This window comes from Elephas maximus, chromosome 21 (assembly GCF_024166365.1).
Source record: "Elephas maximus indicus isolate mEleMax1 chromosome 21, mEleMax1 primary haplotype, whole genome shotgun sequence".
Classification (NCBI taxonomy): Eukaryota; Metazoa; Chordata; class Mammalia; order Proboscidea; family Elephantidae; genus Elephas; species Elephas maximus.
In genome coordinates this window covers 70,908,098-70,928,867 of record NC_064839.1, presented here as the reverse complement: position 1 = coordinate 70,928,867, position 20,770 = coordinate 70,908,098, and the positions used below count along the sequence as shown (strand labels likewise).

Genomic DNA, 20,770 nt, shown 5'->3' with positions numbered 1-20,770 from the left:
GGCAAAGTTTCTCCTCCAAAAGCTGAATACCAGTACCTTTTATCAAGATAGCAGAACTAAATAAATAGCATGGTATAGACTCTTTAAACAGAACTATGACATTGAGTTGTGAGACACTGGAACTCCAGTAACCTGAAGAGCTCTAATTGGACTGGAATATCACAATAAACTAGCAATTTCAGGTCAGAAAAAACACTGATCACCTTCCTTCATCTCCAGGCCAAAAATAAGAAAATTATGGTGCCAATGGTTAACACGCGCTAACAGAAGCGTTGGAGATTTGAGTCTACCCAGAGGCACCTCAGAAGAAAGGCCGGTGCTCTACTTCTGAAAAATCCGTCACTGAAAACCCTATGGGGCAGAGCTCTAGTTTGATGCACGTGGGGTCACCATGAATCAGAATTGACTCCACGGCAACTGTTCGATCATTCATTCATTTGTTCATTCATTTGTTCATTCATTTTCCACCCTCAGCAGGTATTCTTGATAAAAGGAAACACCTTATGTCATCTTATTTAGCACCTTATGTGGTACCCCCCCAAGTTCCTGGCATTGTGGTAAAGTATTGGTTATATGATATCACATTTAACTTTTACAAGCCCCTACAATAGAGATCAATTTAACTATCTCCACTTTATAGCTGAACAATTAATTTCAAACCTGAAAAATATCGTGAGGATTAGTAGTGGTAATAAAAGTAATTTTATTCTGCTGTATTTTAGTGTATGTCATGGCATGGATTAACCATTCCTATGTTGCCGCTCTTCTTTTTTTTTTTTTTTAGTACCGGCTAAATTCTCCAATGATCTACTTTGATATCTTATGGCAAAAAATTATTAGGAAGACACGGACTAGAAGAAATCAGTAGGAAAGATTAAATATTTATAAATGGGCATTTTGATAAGTGGATAAAATATTTATGTTGCCGCTCTTCTTTTTTTTTTTTTTAGTACCGGCTAAATTCTCCAATGATCTACTTTGATATCTTATGGCAAAAAATTATTAGGAAGACACGGACTAGAAGAAATCAGTAGGAAAGATTAAATATTTATAAATGGGCATTTTGATAAGTGGATAAAATATTTAGAGTTTTTTCACATGGGAAAAAGCAGGTTATTAGGAAATGAATAGCCCTTCGAGCAGTGCTTCTCAAAATAGCACATGTACACATTACCCAGGGATTTTGTTCAGATGCGGATTATGATGCAGGAGGTCTGGGTGAGATCTGAAATTCTGCATTTCTCATAAGCTCCCAGGGGATGCCAGTGATGCTGGTCCCCGGACCACACTTTGGGAAGACAGCTCCTAGGCACAGGTGGAGGACAGTGGTTGTTCAGTGATAGAATCCTCACCTTCTGTGCATGAGACTTGGAGCCCTGGTGGCGCACTGGTTAAGAGCTATGGCTGCTAACCAAAAGGTCGGCAGTTCAAATCCACCAGCCACTCCTTGGAAACCCTATGGGGCAGTTCTGCTCTGTCTTATAGGGTCACTATGAGTCAGAAGCAACTCTACACCAATGGGTTTGGTTTTGGGTTTTTTTTTTTTTTTTATGCATGAGACTCAGGTTTGATTCCCAGCCAATGCACCTCAACACAACCACCACCCATCTGTCAGTGGTGGCTTGTGAGTTGCTATGAAGCTGAACGGATTTCATCAAAGCTTCCAGACTAAGTCAAGAATGAAAGGTCAGGTGATTTCCTTGTGAAAATCAGTCATTGAAAACCCTGTGGATCACAACAGTCCGATCGATCCCGTTGTGCGTGAGGTCACCATGGGTCAAGAGCCAACTGGACAGCAGCTAACGATAGTAGTATATGCAGTGATATCTTTTCAGTGTCTAAGTCACTGTTTCCTCTGGTCACACGGTAGGCAATGGCTGGACTTAGAGCAGGAAAGAGGATTTGGGTGGGTGGAGCCCTGGGAACAGCTTTCTGAGAATTAACAATCACTGGAAAGTGTTACTGGATTTTCTTTCCGGAAAGGTTTTTGTTACAGAAAATGGAGCAGTTTTATGAAAACTTATGTCGGTTGTTATGTTTTAAAATGTGACTTATTAGTGGCAAACATGAGAAGAGGGAACGAATGAGCATCAGGTCAGCTGCTCCGCTATGTGGAAAGTCACATGATAAGGAAGTTTATCAGTTACTTTGGTCAGCTTTTTACACAAACATAGGTAGATTCTCATTAATTCTCCTTTTTCCGTCATATTAGAGAAGTGATGGGTAAACACAGAAAGATGGGCAGGCGTTTTCTTTTTTCGGTTATAAAGGAAATGCAAGAGATTCCGCTTCCTCTTTTTTAGCACCGTTGCTGAGCTCAGGTTATCACACAAGGGTCAGCATCCTTAAGCCCCAGTTCATTTTCCTAAGTTGAATTACTTCAGCACATCCGTATGGTCCATCTTACATGGTTTATATCCATTTTGAAGCAAATGTGTTTGAGGACTCATAGTAATTGCCCTGCTTAGGCAGGTTCCAATTTTCACATAAAATAGTTGGGGCATTTTACCTTCTGTTTGTTGTAGAGATTAAAGCTGGCTCTTATGAGCATGGTTGGAAAAGATATTAAGGCTAGAAGAGCTCATTTGGAAATGGAAATTATATTTTATTTTTCCAAATGACTTCTTTATTTGTTCTGTAAGTGAATATATACTTTTCAGGTATTTTCAATGCTTCTTTATAATTATCCCATCAGTTGGTGATCAGGCTGTGTTATTATCCTGAGCAGCTGTAGAAAATTTTTGTCTGCTTTGTGAGGAACATTCCTCCCTGTTCTGATATTTTCTCTTTTTTTTTAATTTATAGTTACGACTGACATAAACCTGCTCTTAATTGGATTTGGTATTGTGCGTTTCTAAAAGTAAACTTGAATAATGCTGGGTCTAGGATAAGTTTTGAAAAATATGATCCTTAATCTGTGTGAGTGTTGGTGTGTGGGTATATGGGCTGTGTGAGAGACAGGGAAATAGAGAATACGTTTTCATCCACAGGAGTCAATACAATCACCTAGGGAAAGAGTGTGAGCAGAAAAGCAAAGAGAGCCAGGGACAGAGCTGTGGAGTTCTCCAGCATTTGTAAGTCTGGTGGAAAAGAAGGAACCAGCAAAGAATACAGAGAAGGAGCTTCTAGTGAGCGTGAGGTAGAACAAAGCCAGCTTAAAGAGGAAAGTGTTTCAAGGAGAGCGTAACAAACTATGTTGGTTGCTTCTGAAGAATGTATTGACGGGAGCAAGTCAAAAGCAGAGATTTAGCCTTCTCAAGATGTTGGTCATTAATCATCTGGATAAGATTGGTCTAACTGGAGTGGCTGGATGAAAACGTGATTTGAGTGAGTAGTGGAACAAATGGGGGATGAGAAAAGTCAAGACAATGAATATAACGACCCATTTTTGAGTGCTTTTTGTTGGAAGAGGAATATGGTGGTAGCTGGAGAAAGATGTGGAGCCAAGAGAGGAATTGTTTCTAGATGCATGCCATTGAGGCACATTCATATCTCAATGAGAGTGGTCCTCATTTGATTCCACACTTGATCCCCACGCTAAAAAAAAAAAAAAAAAATTGTTGCTGTCGATTGATTCTGACTCATAATGACTCTGTAGAACTGCCCTGTAGGGTTTCCAGTGAGTGGCTAGTGGATTCAAACTGCTGACCTTTTGGTAAGCAGCTGAGCTCTTAACCACTGCACCACCAGGGTTCCATGTGACCATGCTAGAGCTCCTAGAATACTTTCGTCTTTAAATTCTATTATGTAACACTTAGCAGTGTTCTTCCTACACCCACTGGTTCTTCCTTCGCAGCCTTTATCGCAGTGTCATCCTCCTCTACCAAAGAGGGCCGTGTGTAGTTGTACAGGTTGTAAACTGCAGGAAATTTATCGTTGTTGCTCTTGTTGTGTGTCCTCGCGTCATTTCTGACTGATGGAAACCCTATAAGACAGAGTATAACTGCCCCACAGGGTTTCCCAGGCTGTAATCTTTATGGGAACAGATGTCCAGGTCTTTTCTCCCACAGAGCAAGCTGGTGGGTTCAAACTGCCGACCTTTTGGTTAGCCCCGGAGTGCTTAACCACTGCACCACCAGGGCTGCTTGCAAGAACTTTAGAGGACACAATTCACATAAACCGTCATGTGAATCAAGCCATTGAAATGCCACACAACTGTATGTGCTGATCCTGGCCAGCGGCTTCAGAGCACATTTTTATTTGAAGCACATGGAAACAGCTTTATCTATGGGTATGGTGTTATCTGAGGTATGTAATGGAAGTCTAATTAGCCAATACTGAAGCTAAACCACAATAGCAATGGTACTATCTATACTTGCAAAGGAGTACATATGAGACACAAAATTGCTGAAAAAGATATCCAGCCTCCCCAACTAAAATCATTATATCAAAATTAAAAAAAAAAAAAAAAAGCTTTTCTCTCTCCATTTAGAATTCATTTTCACTGAGGTGTAGATAAGTACATTTCTACACTGAGGGTCAATTTGTAAGTGAGGGAAAAAGTGCTGCAGACCACTAGACCACTCTACCTTTACAGGCAAATTGGAGACATAGGCACACATGAACACACAGATGCTGTGACATTGGTAGAAAAAGATGGTTCACTTCAGTGTCAAGCCAGCAAGCCTGACTCTGGAGGTGATTTCCTCTGAGAGTTTAGAACACAGAGAGGTGAAGTAATGCTTAGTGGTATAGAGGTGACAGTTCCAGCAGGGACAGGGAGGTGTTTGGAAGGAGCTTAGAGCTAAGACTTTACCAAGAATTCTACAGGGAAAATAATGGACCAGTAGGTACTGAGTTGTAGGAAATGATGAGGAATAAATATGGAACAGAAGGCTCTGTAAAGCAGAAGGGAAGGAGAAATATGTGAGGACATTCCTAAAATGACCTGAGAAAGTTAACACCTACTGAGAGGATTGTTTCAAACATGTTTTGTTCTCATATTCATCACTTGTCATGTTTTTTAAAACATTTTATTGTGCTTTAGGTGAATCATCATCAACTTTTTAAAGACAAATTTTTATTTTGGCAACAGAGTATTTTATTTTACTTTGTATGTATGTTGTCTCAGGGTAGAGCTATAAATGTGGCCACTAGAAAGCCTCTGCTTTCTAAGAAGTAAAAACTGAGGTATAGATAGTAAATGTCTACACTAAGAGTCAAAGGGCAAGTTAGGGAAGAAGCACTAATCCGCCCTACCTATTCCAAACATAAGAGCCAACATAAGAAGCAACAGTTAAAATCCGGATGTACTGAGGAGGTGAGCAAAGACTGTTTATCTAAATGAACTATAACTTGCCTCAGTAAAATAATTAAAAAATGGAATTATTTTTATTTGTAATAGCCCAAAACTAGAAACAACTCAAATGTCTATCAGTAGGTGAATGGTTACCAGCTGCTCACCAAAAGGTCAGTGGTTTGAATCCAGCAGCCGCTCCTTGGAAACCCTGTGGGGTAGTTCTACTCTGTCCAATAGTGTCCCTATGGGTCAGAATTGACCTGACGGTAACAGGTTTGGTTTTTTTGGTTTATACAGTGGAATACTACTCACAAAACAACAACAAAAAAAAAGAGGGCTAAAAAAAAAAAATGAGCTTTTGACACACATCACAACATGGCTTAATCTCAGAATACTTATCCTGAGTAAAAGAAGCCAGACAAAAAGAGTATGCTTCCATTTATATAAAATCCTAGAAATGATAACCAATTTGTGACAGTTGATTGAGGTAGGAGGGGCAGTGTGGAAGGGAGGGATTAGTGAGGGGCACGTGGAAACTTCTAAAGTTATAGATGTTCATTATTTTAATTGTGGGTGTGGCTTCCTGGTTTCATTTGACATATGTTTACCTACGTCAAAACTTATGAAATTGTACACTTTATGTAGTTTACTGTGTGTCAGTTCTACCTTAATAAAACTGTAAGAAAAAAGAAAAAATAAGAAGGTCAATTTATGACTGTCTGAAATTGATTTATGTAGCCATGGATCCAGTAGGAGAATGTGAAGCAGTGCCAGGTAGACATTTTGCAGAATAGCAGTGAAGATGTCCTTAGAGTGTCATGACAAGATCCCCAAAACCAAGTACCATTTTTAAAATATAAGCAAGTTCTTTCACATTTGCATTTACAATTCTACCTTTAAGGAAGCCTACAGTCTATGCTTGCTTCTTAACCAGAGCCAACACAACAGTATTTGATTTATTTCACCTCCCTGACACTTAGAGCTAGCTTAAGTTCGGAAGTTCAGCACCTCCTGCAAATGTAACAAAAACTGGTTCCAAGTTGGTCTTTGGCAACATTTATGAACAGTGTCTTTGCTTTGGTTGTGACTGTGTCAACTAGCTTACCCCTGGTGAAGGTTCATTACTTTCCTGCAGTGCTAACACCATCCTACAACCGCTACCCTTGTCTCACAAACATTTAAGGGATGGTAACACAGGGACTGAGAAGAACCAGAAGCAGCAACAGCTGGCTACACCCACTTATACCCTTTAGCTTGGGCGCCTAGAACACCTATGTATACTGTGGAGGCATCATAAATTCCTGTTGACTAACGCCAAAGAGCTTAATTAACTTACACATTTTACCTAACCTAAAACAAAACAAAAAGAGAGCCAACATGTTACAGTACTTTGAGGTCACTGGGTGGATGCAATACGTGTGATCTACCATCCTCGGGGATTCAAGCTGCTCTTGAGCAAACATACTTTATAAATTGAGACCTGGCAGGCACCCAGGGGGTGGTTAAGGGCTGCATTTATGGCTGAACTTTAGCACCACGTGCCCAAGTGACTGGTGGTGGCATGAGAATAGTCAGAAGGGTGGAGATGAGCACGCCTCAGCAGAATAATTTAATACTATTATCATGACATTTGATATTAATAACATTATAATAATTAGGGATCACTGCTTCACTCAGACAAATCACAAATGAAAAACAGAGCTGCTAAAACACATTATGTCAAAAAATTTGTTAAAAACCTGAAATATGCAGATGACACTAATTAAAAGTTTGAGCGTTGTTTAGACAGGGAATTGGCAATCGTGAGGAATGAGTTTGATAGCAATAGTTATCACAGTAAGATAGGCTCTTCTGCTTGTTGCTTTGTTTCTATTGGGAGCTTGGGCTGAGCTGGAAGGTAGGGGAGAGAAGACGTTATACATGTTATACTACTACTTTTTCTCCCGATCATGACTTTAATCATATTCGTTAAACAGTTACTTTTGTGTATATGTGGACAGTTAAACCAATTCTAAAATTGTTTGAATTCTGCTGTTGACTACATAATTACGAAAGAAAAAATCAGACCACTGGTTTTCTACTGGTTTTCTTTTCCTGAGTCATACAGTGAGTAGATTCAGGCATCTGCTGAGGATCAAAATCAAAAGAAGTTACCTTTTAATTTTTTTTTTAAAACCTTAGTGGCATTATTCGGTCCAGACAGATGACCGGGAACTGCGTTTTAACTTACAGCAAAGACATGCTAATCTCCAAGTCCCTCTTAAGCTATTTAAATTTCTTCAGCCATTTTGTAGTCTTAAAAAATGTAGAATATATACTTTTTAAAATCCAGACTTAAAAAATGAGCTCAGGTGGTGACCCACTGGATGTAGAAATGATTCCCTTTGCATGTTAGAGAGCAGTGAGTTCTCTTAACTGAAAATCAGGGAGACAGAAAAGCTCACATTTCACCCTTGGCTGTAACCCTAGATGTGGCATAGTGGTTAAGAGCTCGAAGCTGGCAGTTCAAATCCACTAACTACTCCTTGGAAACCCTATGGGGCAGTTCTACTCTGTCCTATAGGGTCGCTGTGAGTTGTAACCAATTCAATGGCACCCAACAACAACTTACCTACCACAGACCCTGGACAATATACTAGAGATCAGGAAAGAATAATTTATGCTAAGCCTGGTGAGTTTTACAAAATTGTTTGGGGGTTATTTTAGTTATCACTAGATTTAGTGACCTAGTGATTATATTTTCCAGAATAATCTTAAATTGAAACATGCACAAGCTATTTATTTGAAAGGTCATCACTGGATATTGTCTGCTTATTTTTTAATCAGATTGTTTAAATGTCCTTTTTGTTTGTTTATTTGTTCCAGGGCTCGTACCTATTGCACAACAGCCTGTTTATTGTGCGTCAAAGCATGGTGTAATTGGATTCACACGCTCAACTGCGGTGAGGCCATAACCACCACCATATCTATGTTTTCCTACGTATCTGAAACCTGAGTTTTATAAAGTAGAAGGAAATAAATTCAGAATTCAATACATCTAGATAAAAGATAGAGAATAATACTATATCTAGTTCTTTATTATAAGGATTTTTTTTATAATGAAACTTTTTTTTTTAGATCACATAAAGGACCACATAAAATAATAAGTCATTTACAAATGGAATATATTCTAAACAGATGTGTTATTGGAAAATACCTCAAGAATATTATTAGCATAGGGAGATACTCTGTTTTTAAAAATTGGCTCTAAATTTAAAAATTATGAACTTCAGGCTTCTGTATTTAGAACCTGCAGTACGCTCCAGATGTTACTTGCCACAGTGAAAATGAGGGTAGAACCCAGATGCTGGAGAGAGGGATGGAGCCAAGAGTTTACTCCTTAGAGTGGTCAAGGATGAAGTCTGTGTGGAGGCCTGGGGCGAAAGGCATACAGAGCTTAGAAACATATTGCAGACCTAGTCAGCCACGTGGCACAGTGGTTAAGAGCTACAGCAAGCTATGGTTGCTAGCCAAAATGTTGGCAATTCCAATCTACCAGCCACTTCTTGGAAACCCTATGGGGAAGTTCTCTTTTGTCCTTTAGGGTCACTATGAGTCAGAATCAACCTGACAGCAGTGGGTTTGGTTTGGGTTTGCGTTTAGTCAGTCGCATGCATCAGCACCGTGAGATGAGGACACTTGCCTTTTTCTGGTTACTGACCAAATGGCAGTTTGAGTGGAGCCTGGTGAACAAGGGAGAATAGCAAGACATACAACTGGAGATACAATTAGGGGCCAGATGAGAAAGGGCTTATGGGCCACAGTAATGAGCTTAGATTTTATTTTAAGTGCAGTCATCCGTGGGTCCTTTAAGCCCAGGAGTAACAAGATCAGATTTCCATTGTAAGGAGATGATTCGTTTGGAGGATGTATTAGAGGACAAGTGTAAGAGCAGAAAGAACAATTGGGAGGCCTCTGCAACAGTTAGTTGAGGTAAGACAAAGGAGGTTCAGAGAGATGAAAAAAATAACACTAACAACAGCGGAAATACTAAGGACAGATAAAACTGACAGGTGAATGTTAAATATTAAATAAAAAATTACTCTTGTGATTTAAATTGATTGGAAATTTTTATTTACTTTGCAAAGACAATTTTTATTAGCTTTTTGTGAACACATACAGTTATTACAAAACCAAAGCCGTTGCTGTCAGTTTGATTCTGACTCATAGCAACCCTGCAGGACAGAGTAGAACTGCCCCCATAGGGTTCCAAGGAGTGGCTGGTGGATTTGAACTGCCGACCTTTGGGTTAGCAACCTGAGCTCTTAACCACTGTACCACCAGGGATCCAGGTTGTTCCAAAGCAAAGTAAATCTTAAAAACCAGGAATTTGTAATTAAAATTATGAGACTGGAAAATGATATTTTATTTTACAAATAGTTCAAATAAAATTAATAAGTTTAAAATGAAGCCAAAGAATGTTAGCCTGACAATGCTTAAGTTGTCTTCCTTATAGTGCAGTGTTGGAAGTTGTTAAGTGTCACACTCTTTAGAACCAAAGTCCTAAAAATTTTCACCAACCGTTTTTTTTAAGCAAATATTCTCTGTTATATAACCCTAATCTTTGAAAGAAAAACTTGGGATATTAATTCTAAGCCTCAGCTTCTTAGCTTCAGATCCCCACACACTTGAGTTGGTACTGTTCTCTATAATTAGGTAAGACCAGCTTAGATAATGAATGACTTTCAGGAGTTGCCCAATAATATTGATTTAAAAAAAAATGAATTACGGGAGGCTTTTCTGGAGTTAACTGGGCACCTTAGGTACGTATTCTTGTACTTCCTTTCTGCTTTCAAGTCAATGGTGGCCTTGGATATCTACCTCAGAGACTTTTAAATAGCTTATCAGTTTGTCCTGTGTGTACATTTACAAAACTGCTGAAGCCTGCAACCTTCTTCTCGTTGGCAGTTGGCTGCTAATCTCATGAACAGTGGAGTGAGAATGAATGCCATTTGCCCGGGCTTTGTTAATACACCCATCCTTGAATCCATTGAAAAAGAAGAAAACATGGGACAATATATAGAATACGTGGCTCCTATCAAGGACTTGATGAAATTCCATGGAATTTTGGAGTAAGTAAAGCTATACTTATTTTGCTTCCTATGATGGAGTAAAGTAATAATCTAGACAATAAACAATAAGAAGTGAAAAACTAAGCTTTTAAATTTAAGATTCAACATTTTGGTTTAGCAAACACTTACAAAAGAAAAGATTTTTTCTGGGTTTCTAAGTAGAGTGTGTTTACACATCCTGAATTTTTCTTTGAAATCTAGACAATGCCTCATTAACATCTTCAGCCATAATCAGATTGGAAAAAACAAAAGGGTCATATTAGTCACCTTTGGAGGCAATGGTAGTCTTGATACCTTATCTCAGTTTCAAGAAATATTCACATACACCCTTGTGAAATTTTATATGATTCCATAACTTCAGCCATTTTCATAAGGAACACTTATTGTTGCAACACATAGGTTTGATAAACAGTGTCGGGGTTAGAGCAGTTAAGGGTTTCAAAGTACAGTGTCATAGCTAGCATGTCAAAGGAGTCAGCCAATCTGTGAGCAACTCTGTCTCCACCACTGGCCATAAACTTATCATCAACCTCTAGGTGCCTCAATTTCCTCAGATGTAAAATGCAGATAATACTATAACAAACTTAGGGCCATTGAAAAGACTTAAATAAGATGATACATATGAGATGCTTAAAACAGCAACTGGTAGATAATAGATACCAAAGCGTTTGGTTTTTGGTGTAATCAGTGTTAAGCGAGCCCTGCTGACACAAAAGTTGACCATTCAGCTGCTAACTGAAGGGTGGGCGGTTGGACTCAAGGATCAGTGGCTCCGCAGGAAAAAGACCTGGAAATTGGCCCCTGTGAAGATTACAGCCTAGAAAACCCTATGGGGCAGTTCTGCTCTGCCAAATGGGATCACTGAGTCGGAATCAGTTAGAGGGCACCTACCAACAACGATAAGTGTTAGCTGTAATTCGTAATATTTCTACTCCAGCATTTCTATCCGGTAACTGTAAGATCCACTGATATGATAAAGATGAGAAAGTGATCATTTTTTCAATGTAAATAATAAATATAAGTCCTTCTTGCCAAATGATAGATTAGGCATGGAATCTACCACTAAAGTTATCACATGATTGAATGAATATCCAACTGAATAAAAATAACAGTAGCTTGATGATGTACATTTGTCTATGACATACTAATGAGAGTAGATTCTTCAGAAAATAACTTAAAATGAAATAAAAACATGCCTGGTTCTTAAGTTTCAAAATGTCAATGTTTCCTTTATTTTTAGCCCATCAGTGATTGCCAATGGGTTAATAACCCTCATCGAAGATGATGCTTTCAATGGTGCTGTTATGAAGATCACAATGTCTAAGGGAATTCATTTTCAAGAGTACACAGCTGCAAATTAGTGAGCATCGTATGTGTTAGACAGATCTGAAAATAAACACTAATGACATACTCAAACCATATCTTCATTTAAATATAGCTTTTTAAATGAAATTTTATAGTTTGAAAATTTTCTGAAAAATGAGAATTAGAGAAACTTCCAATGTTCTTCTAAAGGATTAGTTAAGTGTATGGATAAGAAAATTGTCATAAATGTGCATCAAAGTTGAGTTGTGACCTTTATAGTTTAAGTAATGATTAAAACAAAGAATATTCAAGGAATACTCTGCCATCCATTTAAATCTCTGATTCATAGATATTAATGTTTTCCAGAACAACATTTTAAAAGAGATACTTGAATTGCTATTTACATCAAACCTAATGTAAAAAGACTCATTTTCTTTCTATCTTCTTATTTTAAGAAAACCATCTTTTAGCTGAACATCTCAGCTCTCTAAACTTGTGGACCTATTTGGGGGCCATTTGTTAACTAACGAATAAATTACAGTGGGAACATTTCCCAAATGAAAAATCTGATGTATAGCAAAATGATACAGAGTGACTGGCTGGGAAGGCTGGTTCACAGTTCAGCCTTCACCTAGAAAAAACATGTCTTTCCTGTTTGCCGATTTTAAAAACTTTGACCCCGCAAATCTCAGGACTGAAACTTTTAACAGTTGAACAAAAAGGATAGTTAGTACTCCTAAAATGTTACATTAAGGTATGCTCATTAAGAAAAAAATACAAATGTAGTGTTTTTTTTTTTTTTGATTATTTGTACCAATTTCAGTAGTACCTAATTTTCAATAAAACTCTTTAATCTTTGTAAATTACTTAGTGTTCTCTGTATAGCTGTTGAGGAAAATAAAGCAATTTGTCACAGCCATGACCGTATATGTTTTCTGTATGCTCGAAAGCTGTAATAACACAGAGGAAAAATAGCTGGGATGTTTCTCCCTTTTCAAGTCAGATATTTTAAGAAAAAACTCATTTAAATGCACCTTTTGGGGTAACACTGTTTGCAAGCAGTAACTAATGCTAATTAATACTGAAAGCACAGGCTTTCCAAATCAATTGGTTTTTTCATAGAAATATTGTATAAGTGAAGCAATTCCTACTAGGTTCAGAGTTCCCAGTCTGGAAGGAAACCCACGCATGGTGGGCTGCTAAGGACTTGATAGAGATACCAGCATGTTGCCACACCTCACTGTTGCAACTGCCATAGACAGCAGTTGCTTTCATTTTAAGGAGAAACTTGAAGGCAAATAACAGTGATCTCAAGTTTTGGAACACTGCTATCCTAGTGGTTAAGAGGTATGACTGCTAACCAAAAGGTCAGCAGTTCGAATCCACCCAAGTGCTCCTTGGAAACTCTGTAAGGCAGTTTTACTCTGTCCTATAGGGTCTCTATGAGTCAGAGTCAACTCGAATGCAACAGGCTTTTTGTTTTTGTTTTTAAAGTTCTACATAATGTATTTGACAAACACCAAGAAAGAAACATCAATGAATATCTGATAGAGATAAATTGTAATTAGACACAAACTTGTTTGTAACTTATGACCAGTGACCAATTAATGAATGATACAGGTATCTGCAGTATCACTTATATATTTTCCTGTTGCAGTGTAAAGCCATAGCTTAAACTTTCCAGTTATGGATCATTTTTGTACTGGTAGCCTTCAATAATACACATCATGAATTGAATTAATTTCTTTTTCAATTCAATAGATGATGTCAACGTTTAAAGTCAAATACTGAGCACAACCGAATAAAAATGTGAGTTCCCATTGAATAAACTGAATTAAAATGTGAGTTCCCATGCTGGGAACAACTCTTGGGTAAGGAAGGATGTGCTTCTTTCCCTTAGAATCCCCTTGCAAGTCCGTGATAAATGCTTGGTGAAGAGAAAGCCCTTGAATCCTGCATCTACCCAGAATGAACTCCATTTCAGTCTTTGTGTATAACCAGTCCTTATCAGCAGGAACATTTTCATTTTAGAAACTCCATGGTTTTAGACACGCAACCTTTGATTCCACTGGACAGCTTAAAGCTTTACCACTGAGGTTAGGAATAGTTGCGCTTTCCAGAATACTTAAAGAATTTTCTAGCAATGAGGTAGCAGGAGCCTGAAATGCAAAGCCAGGGAGGAATTTGGAAGTCATTCTTTCCCTGAGTACCAACAGGGCCTGGGAAAATCTGGGCCCCCTGAGTTTGTTCTTGTTCTTTAAGAATTACAAGTGAATAATTTTTTTTTTTTTAAGGGTGTTAAACATCCTCTCAGGTGGCAGTTGTTCACGTGATGCTCTTCAGTTTTAGCTAAAGCAGAGTTTAACAGCATTCTGTATAAACATAAAAAAAAAATAGAGATGGAAAATCTGTTATTTGTTTACAGTTTTAAATTCTGGATGATACTCTTTTCTGTGTCAATTGCTATCCATTAAGTGGCCACTAATTCTACATATCAAGTTTCTCCTTTTAAAATGCTTGTGTATCATGTTCTACAAATAGAGATACTATCTAACATTAAAAGTAAAAAAATTAAAAACATTTAAGTAAGTCAAAAACTTATTTTATATTAAAGCTTTCCTTCTATAAATGGCATTAAATAAACCTATAAAATTATATGATATCTTCTATACTGGTTGAGAAAAATAAACATTAAATTTGAGAAAAAGCCTTGGTTTCCTTAATCGTTACTTTTCAGTGAAAATACTAATGAAACTAAGTATCTTTTAAGTGCATTTTTCATAATCAATGGAGATTCCCAGGAGATCAAAACTACAAAAATGTAGACATTCTCAGAAAAGACTGAGACTTGATAATAACATTGAAATATCAAAAAACCTTAACATTTCCATAGAAGAATCATTTTAGATACTTGTAGTATCACTTAAGATACTACAAGTGACATACTGCAAATAATTGTGTGATGATTTCTATCTATGTTTGTACTGTCAACAAATTTAGAATACTGAAGAGGGCTGAATATGCAAATTTTTAATAAAATTCAGGTCATTTGTGAAGGGTCATGCCTCTTTTAAAAGACAACAAGCAAAGGATCGGTTACGTCTTAATCCTTTGGGTAAATTTGCAGAAACTATCATGGTTTCTTTAACATGCCTAGATTCAAGCTTTTTCAAACTTTGTGTCAAACTCTAGTATGACAGAAGGGAATGAACAGAAGATATAAGCAGGTATCTCATATATATATTATTGCACTCGTTTTCAATACAAAATACATTCCCTATTGTGAATTACAGTGAAAAAAGCTTTGAAAGCTTTCTTGCTTTGATATTGTCTGTAATCAGTGCCTTTAAATTTCCTTGCTTTTTGAATTTCTGACTCTACTACCATCTTAATCCTCTGGTTCTGTTCAAACTTATTAGCACCAGCTCTAATTCATTTTACTAAAATGACATGGTGACAACATAAAGTTTCTTCAATACCAGTAATTTTATGCCCTGGATAATACGTGCCTGTTCTGAAACTTCCTTTGAACTTTCTTCCTTTGCTTTCGCAAAGCATTTCATTGGCAGCCTATAAAACCAGATGCTATCAAGTTGATTCCTACTCATGGTGACCCCATGTGTGTCAGTAGAACTGTGCTCCATAAAGTTTTCAATGGCTGATTTTTCAGAAGAAGATAACCAGGTCTTTTTTCCAAGGTGCCTCTCAGCTGACCAGAATCTCCAACCTTTCAGTTAGCAGCCGAGCATGCTAACCATTTGCACCACACAGGGACTACTGTCAGTATATAACCAAAAAACCAAACCTGTTCCCTTCGAGTCAATTCTGACTCGCAGCAACCCTACAGGACAAAGGAGAACTGCCCCACAGGGTTTCCAAGGAGCGGCTGGCAGATTCGAACTGCCGACCATTTGGTTAGCCATCAAACATTGAACCACTGCGCCACCAGGGCTCCCCCGTCGGCATACACTTACATTAAATTTTCACAGGAATTTCTGAAGTTAGCATTGAACTGTGAAGATATCTTTTTTCTCCTTTCAAGCTTCCACACATACTTTCATTTATTCAACAAATAATTACTGAACAATTATTTTGTAAGTAAATTTATTTATGCATGTCTAAATATATTGTGTTCTTTCCGGAAATCAGCCAGCGTACGGATCACAGTGGTCCTAAACTATGGGTCACAATGTTCCTATCCTCAGCCAATCATGGGGATGACACAGGACCAGGCAACGTTTTGTTATGCTGTGCATGAGGTTGTTTGAGGCAGCGGCAGACACAATGGCAGCTAACGACAACAATATGGATACCATTACAGGGATGTATCAATTAATGTCCAGTCAGGAAAACAGCGTTCAGTTCTGAAAGTACAGAATATGAGGAACCAGCTACAAAGGTAATGGAAAACCTGGAAAACCAAACATGGGATGACGAAGCAACCTGCAGATGAGCAACAGTAAGAAGGTATTACCACCTCTAGAAATGGTGGGACCCAAGGTCTTACCAGCACCCAGGAGCCATGGTGGAGGCTGCAAGCAAAGCTGGGACTCCAGAGCTGATACTGTCTGATGGGAGCTGGAACCATGGAGGAGACATTTACTGCCAGAAGTACTACCCCATGGGGCGAGAAAGGAAATATTCTGAAATCTTCTAACCTGCTGCACTTTAGTATCGTGCCAGTGCCTAACAGTTGGCAAGGGAGCCAGGAAAATACAGTTTGCAAGGTCAGTCCCTTGTGATACAGATCTGAGAGGGGAATGGAAGGAATGGATTTGAGAACAAATAGACAAATGACATACATGGTATGCTACAACCTTAGATGTGAGCTTACCACTTACCAGCTAAAACAGCTTATTTTTAAGTCATGAGTAAAGATATCACTCTAACTCCATGACAATACAATGGTCTGATGTTTCTGGGGTCTAGACCCACAATAGCTAATGACGCTACAGCCAACTGGCTTGTAAAAAATGCCTATGCTTTTAGGCAAAGAGTTGTATGGATTCACTACTAATTCTCATCACTAGTCTTTAAGATCATTTGTCTTATATTGTGACTTTAGGTATTTAATCAGAAATACTGACTGGCCATTTTTGCATAGATGCTATGAAGAATGCAATGATCCTAAAATTGTTGGCTGTCTAATTAAACCCTACCAGAATGTTAGACTCAGCCTCTCAAGTTTAAACTGAAAGAGGATAAACTGATAAATTCCTAGGTTTAGGTTGCCCTAAAGTAGTTTCTTACTAATTGCTAATCAAACACTATTATCTAAAATTTTAGTAAATTTTTATTTCATTGCCCTTAAGTGTATACATGATATATATATTTCCTTTATATATAACCAAAAAGAAAAAAAACAAACCCATTGCCATTGAGTCAATTCCAACTCACAGGACAGAGTAGAGCTGTCCCATAACGTATCCAAGGTGTGGCTGGTGGATTCAAACTGCCAATCTTTTGGTTAGCAGCTGAGTTCTGAACCACTGTGCCACCAGGGCTCCTTATATATAACATATATTAATAAACATAAATTATTAATTAAAATTAAGTTGGTTAATTACTTTTATACATATAAATTTATATAATGAAAGAACTGAACTAAATCAAAAAACCAAACCAAACCTGTTGCCTTGATTCTAACTCATAGTGACCCTGTAGGGCAGAGAAGAACTGCCCCATAGGGTTTCCAAGGAGCAGCTGGTGGATTCAAACTGTCAACCTTTTTGTTAACAGCCATAGCATTTAACCACTGCACCACCAGGGCTCCAAACTACATCAGTGGTTTTTAAAAGTTTTGCTCCTGTACTCCAAAAATAATTTTTCAAACTATGTATCCCTTGTATTTGTTGAGTAAGGATTCAGATAAGCCCTGAAATTCATGGCTTAACACAATGCAATTTTTTTCTTTGTTCACACGAGAAACCGAAATTGGTATTCAGCAAGCAGTTTTCTATGTGGTGATTCAGGATTCTTCTGTCTTTTACCTCTAGCATCTTCTAAGGTTTTGGAGTTATTCACGTCCAGTGGATAAGGCCTCTCTGCTTCCTAAACCTTTCAACCTGGAATTACCATACATCACTGTTACTCAGAGTCCATCTGTGAGAACTGCTCCCGTGGCCCTATCTAAATGCAAGGAGTGCTCGGAAATGCAGAACCTGGGGATAGCTGCCTCCCACAAACAACTGTATGCAATAGAAAGAGAGCACAAAATTTTTTTGGTGGACAGGTTTTTTGTGGTGTCTTTGCCTCATTAAATGTCCTACAAACCCCTCCTATCTCACTTTGAGCGTTCTCATCCCTACTCAAGGAAGGCATCCTAAAGTCCCATGCAATTGTTGCATCTTACTCAAATCCGATCTCTCTGGGAGATGCAGTCTTCTCCATTAGGGCTCAAGTGGCTTCTCATGATGTTGTGACCTGTAAACTCAAAAAGCAGGTTATCTCACCCCCAGACACACACACACACACGCCATGATGAGCCAGAAGAGAAAACTAGCAATAAAATGTCTCATTTAGAAAAAGGGAACACAGTCACACAACAGTTGCTGGTCAGTTGCAATGATATAATTCTCCATGGTAGGCATTGTGAGGTCCCTCACCATGGCACTGGGGAATTTCCCTAACTGCACCCAATTCTTCAGTTTGGGAGGTTCTACTTTGTCCATTACCCTTTATTTATTTATTTTTGTGCAAAGTTCTCAAAAAAGTCATCTAGTTTTCACACTCTGTACCCGCTTAATTCAAGTTTTGAAACCCAAGGTTCATTTTAAGACTTTGGTAGCTCTTTAAGTCTTGTTCACAATTCCTTTGCGGGCAGTGGTGGTTCGGTGGTAGAATTCTTGCCTTCTGTGCAGAAAACTCAAGTTTGATCCCTGGCCAATGCACCTCGTGTGCATCCACCACCCGTCTGTCAGTGGAGGTTTGCATGTTGCTATGATGTAATCACTTTTCAACAGAGCTTCCAGACTAAGATAGACTAGGAAGAAAGTCCTGGCAATCTGCTTCTGAAAATCACCCCTTGAAAATCCTATGGATCACAATGGTCCGATCCACATACAATCATGGAGATGGTGCAGGACCAGGCAGTGTTTCATTGCTCTGTGCATAGGGTCACCATGAGTTGGGGGCCAACTCCATGGCGCCTAACAACACCATGATTTCTCTGGAAGCACAATTCCTTAAAAAATGAGTAGACTTCTGTTCTATTTGCTTCTAATTTCATTTACCTGCAAAACACCCAAATATCTTTAATAAACCCAAAAAATAGTCATGATTAATAGTCATAATTCTCAAGCCCGATACATACCTTTGCTTTCCTCTCCCCCCATTCCTCTCTTCATTCAACTCAATGACGGTTACCTTGAGGCAAACAGGCTTGGAAGGGACCAATACACTATTTTAAAGGACCATTGATTTGCAAAACATTTCGAGTCTTATCTCTTCCTGCTTGAAGTATAAAAACAGTTGGCTTTTGCAACCTAAAAAATGCCAAATTCCTGGGCTCTCTCTTCTCCTTTTCTTTTAATTTTTTTTGCAAACTAGCTAATTCCAACCTGAGTTCAGCTCTTGGTTCTATACCTTGGAAATGCAGCCAGAAAACACCAAAACACAACACTAGCTTTCTGTCTTCCAACCTGTTCACATAGAAATCAACTTTAGTAGAGATGAACCCAGTGCCCAGTGCCCTCGAGTCGATTCCGACTCATAGCGCCCATACAGGACGGAGTAGAACTGCCCCATAGAGTTTCCAAGGAGCGCCTGGTAGATTCTAACTGCCGACCCTTTGGTTAGCAGCCATAGCACTTAACCACTACGCCACCAGGGTTTCCTCAGTAGGGATGAGGCAGGCAAAATACTTACCAAATGTTTTAGCTATGCTTAACATGGTCTTCCATTTTTCTGACATCACCATCCACTACTCACCTACTAAGTATTTTAGGTGTGGGTTGTTTGTGTTTGTTTGTTTGGTTGGTTGGTTGGTTGTTTTGGCAGCATTTTACTTCTGGTATATATCTGTATTAGCTCATGTAATGCCCAGTCTTGTAGGAGATTGTGGTGGTTAGGGTTTGTGTGTCAACTTGGCTAGGCCATGATTCTCAGTGGTTTGGCAGTTATCTAATGACGCAGTTTGACAGTTATGTAATTATGTAGTTTGGTAGTTATGTAATGATGTCATCCTCCATGATGTGATCTGATGTGATCGGCCAATCTGTTTTAAGGGGAGTTTTCTCAAGTGTGTGACCTATATCCAATACCCATATGGATGTTCTGGCAATGCTCTGTTGCTTGCTCTGGATCCTGCATCCAGCTCATCATCATCTGACCACCAATTCTTGGGACTTGAGCCAGCAGCCTGCTGTATTGCCTGCCAAACCTGAGATTCGTCAGCTTCCATTGCCTGTGAGCTGGCAGCCTGCTGTCTGACCTGCCAATCTTGAGTTTGTCAGCCCCTGAAGCTATGTGAGCCAGGAGAAGCCTCCAGCTTGATGCCTGACCCGTGAACTTGAGACTTGCCAGCCTCTGCACCCGCATGAGCCATTTCCTTGATGCAGCCTTGGAAACTCTATGGAATAGTTCTACCCTGTCCTATGGGGTCATTATGAGTCTGAATGGAGTGGATGGCAATAGGTAGATGCAGTGCTGGCAAAAACTAACTCCTGCCTGAAAAGCCACTTTCCAGCAGCAACTCCACCCATTGGGAAGAGAATGGGAGTATGAATCTTTGGTGGAGCTAACCATCTCTGCCATATCCCTCTTGGATTTTAAGTTTAAATATAATATGTATAAGATTAAAACACTACAAAGTATATAATTTTTTGCATTTTTAAAAATATTGGCATTTAAAATATCTAATGGGAAAATAAATACCATAAACATTTCATACACACCATGACCCACTTTAGAACTCAAGCACAGCCAGAAATTTTACATTGTTTCATTTTTCCATTTAACTTATATTAACTTTCTCTATAGAATTTTACCCTAATATAATATTTTTCCAGGATTTATTGTATGATCATAATTCTCTACAACAAGTGCACATGCATACATACACACAAAGACACATGCAAACTTGATTTTAAACTTTGTTTTGCATCTGAGGTAGTAA

At 38.5% G+C, this 20,770-nt stretch overlaps 1 protein-coding gene across 1 annotated transcript in view; it reads left to right on the top strand.

Moving 5' to 3' along the window:
• Positions 1 to 14,229, top strand: part of HPGD (15-hydroxyprostaglandin dehydrogenase) — a 34,274-nt gene extending 20,045 nt beyond the window's left edge. The window contains exons 6-8 of the mRNA XM_049864455.1: positions 8,105 to 8,181; positions 10,187 to 10,350; positions 11,591 to 14,229. Coding sequence (XP_049720412.1) covers positions 8,105 to 8,181; positions 10,187 to 10,350; positions 11,591 to 11,711 — 362 coding nt within the window. The 3' untranslated portion in view covers positions 11,712 to 14,229. The remainder of the gene's footprint in view (positions 1 to 8,104; positions 8,182 to 10,186; positions 10,351 to 11,590) is intronic.
• The last annotated feature ends 6,541 nt before the right edge of the window (positions 14,230 to 20,770 follow it).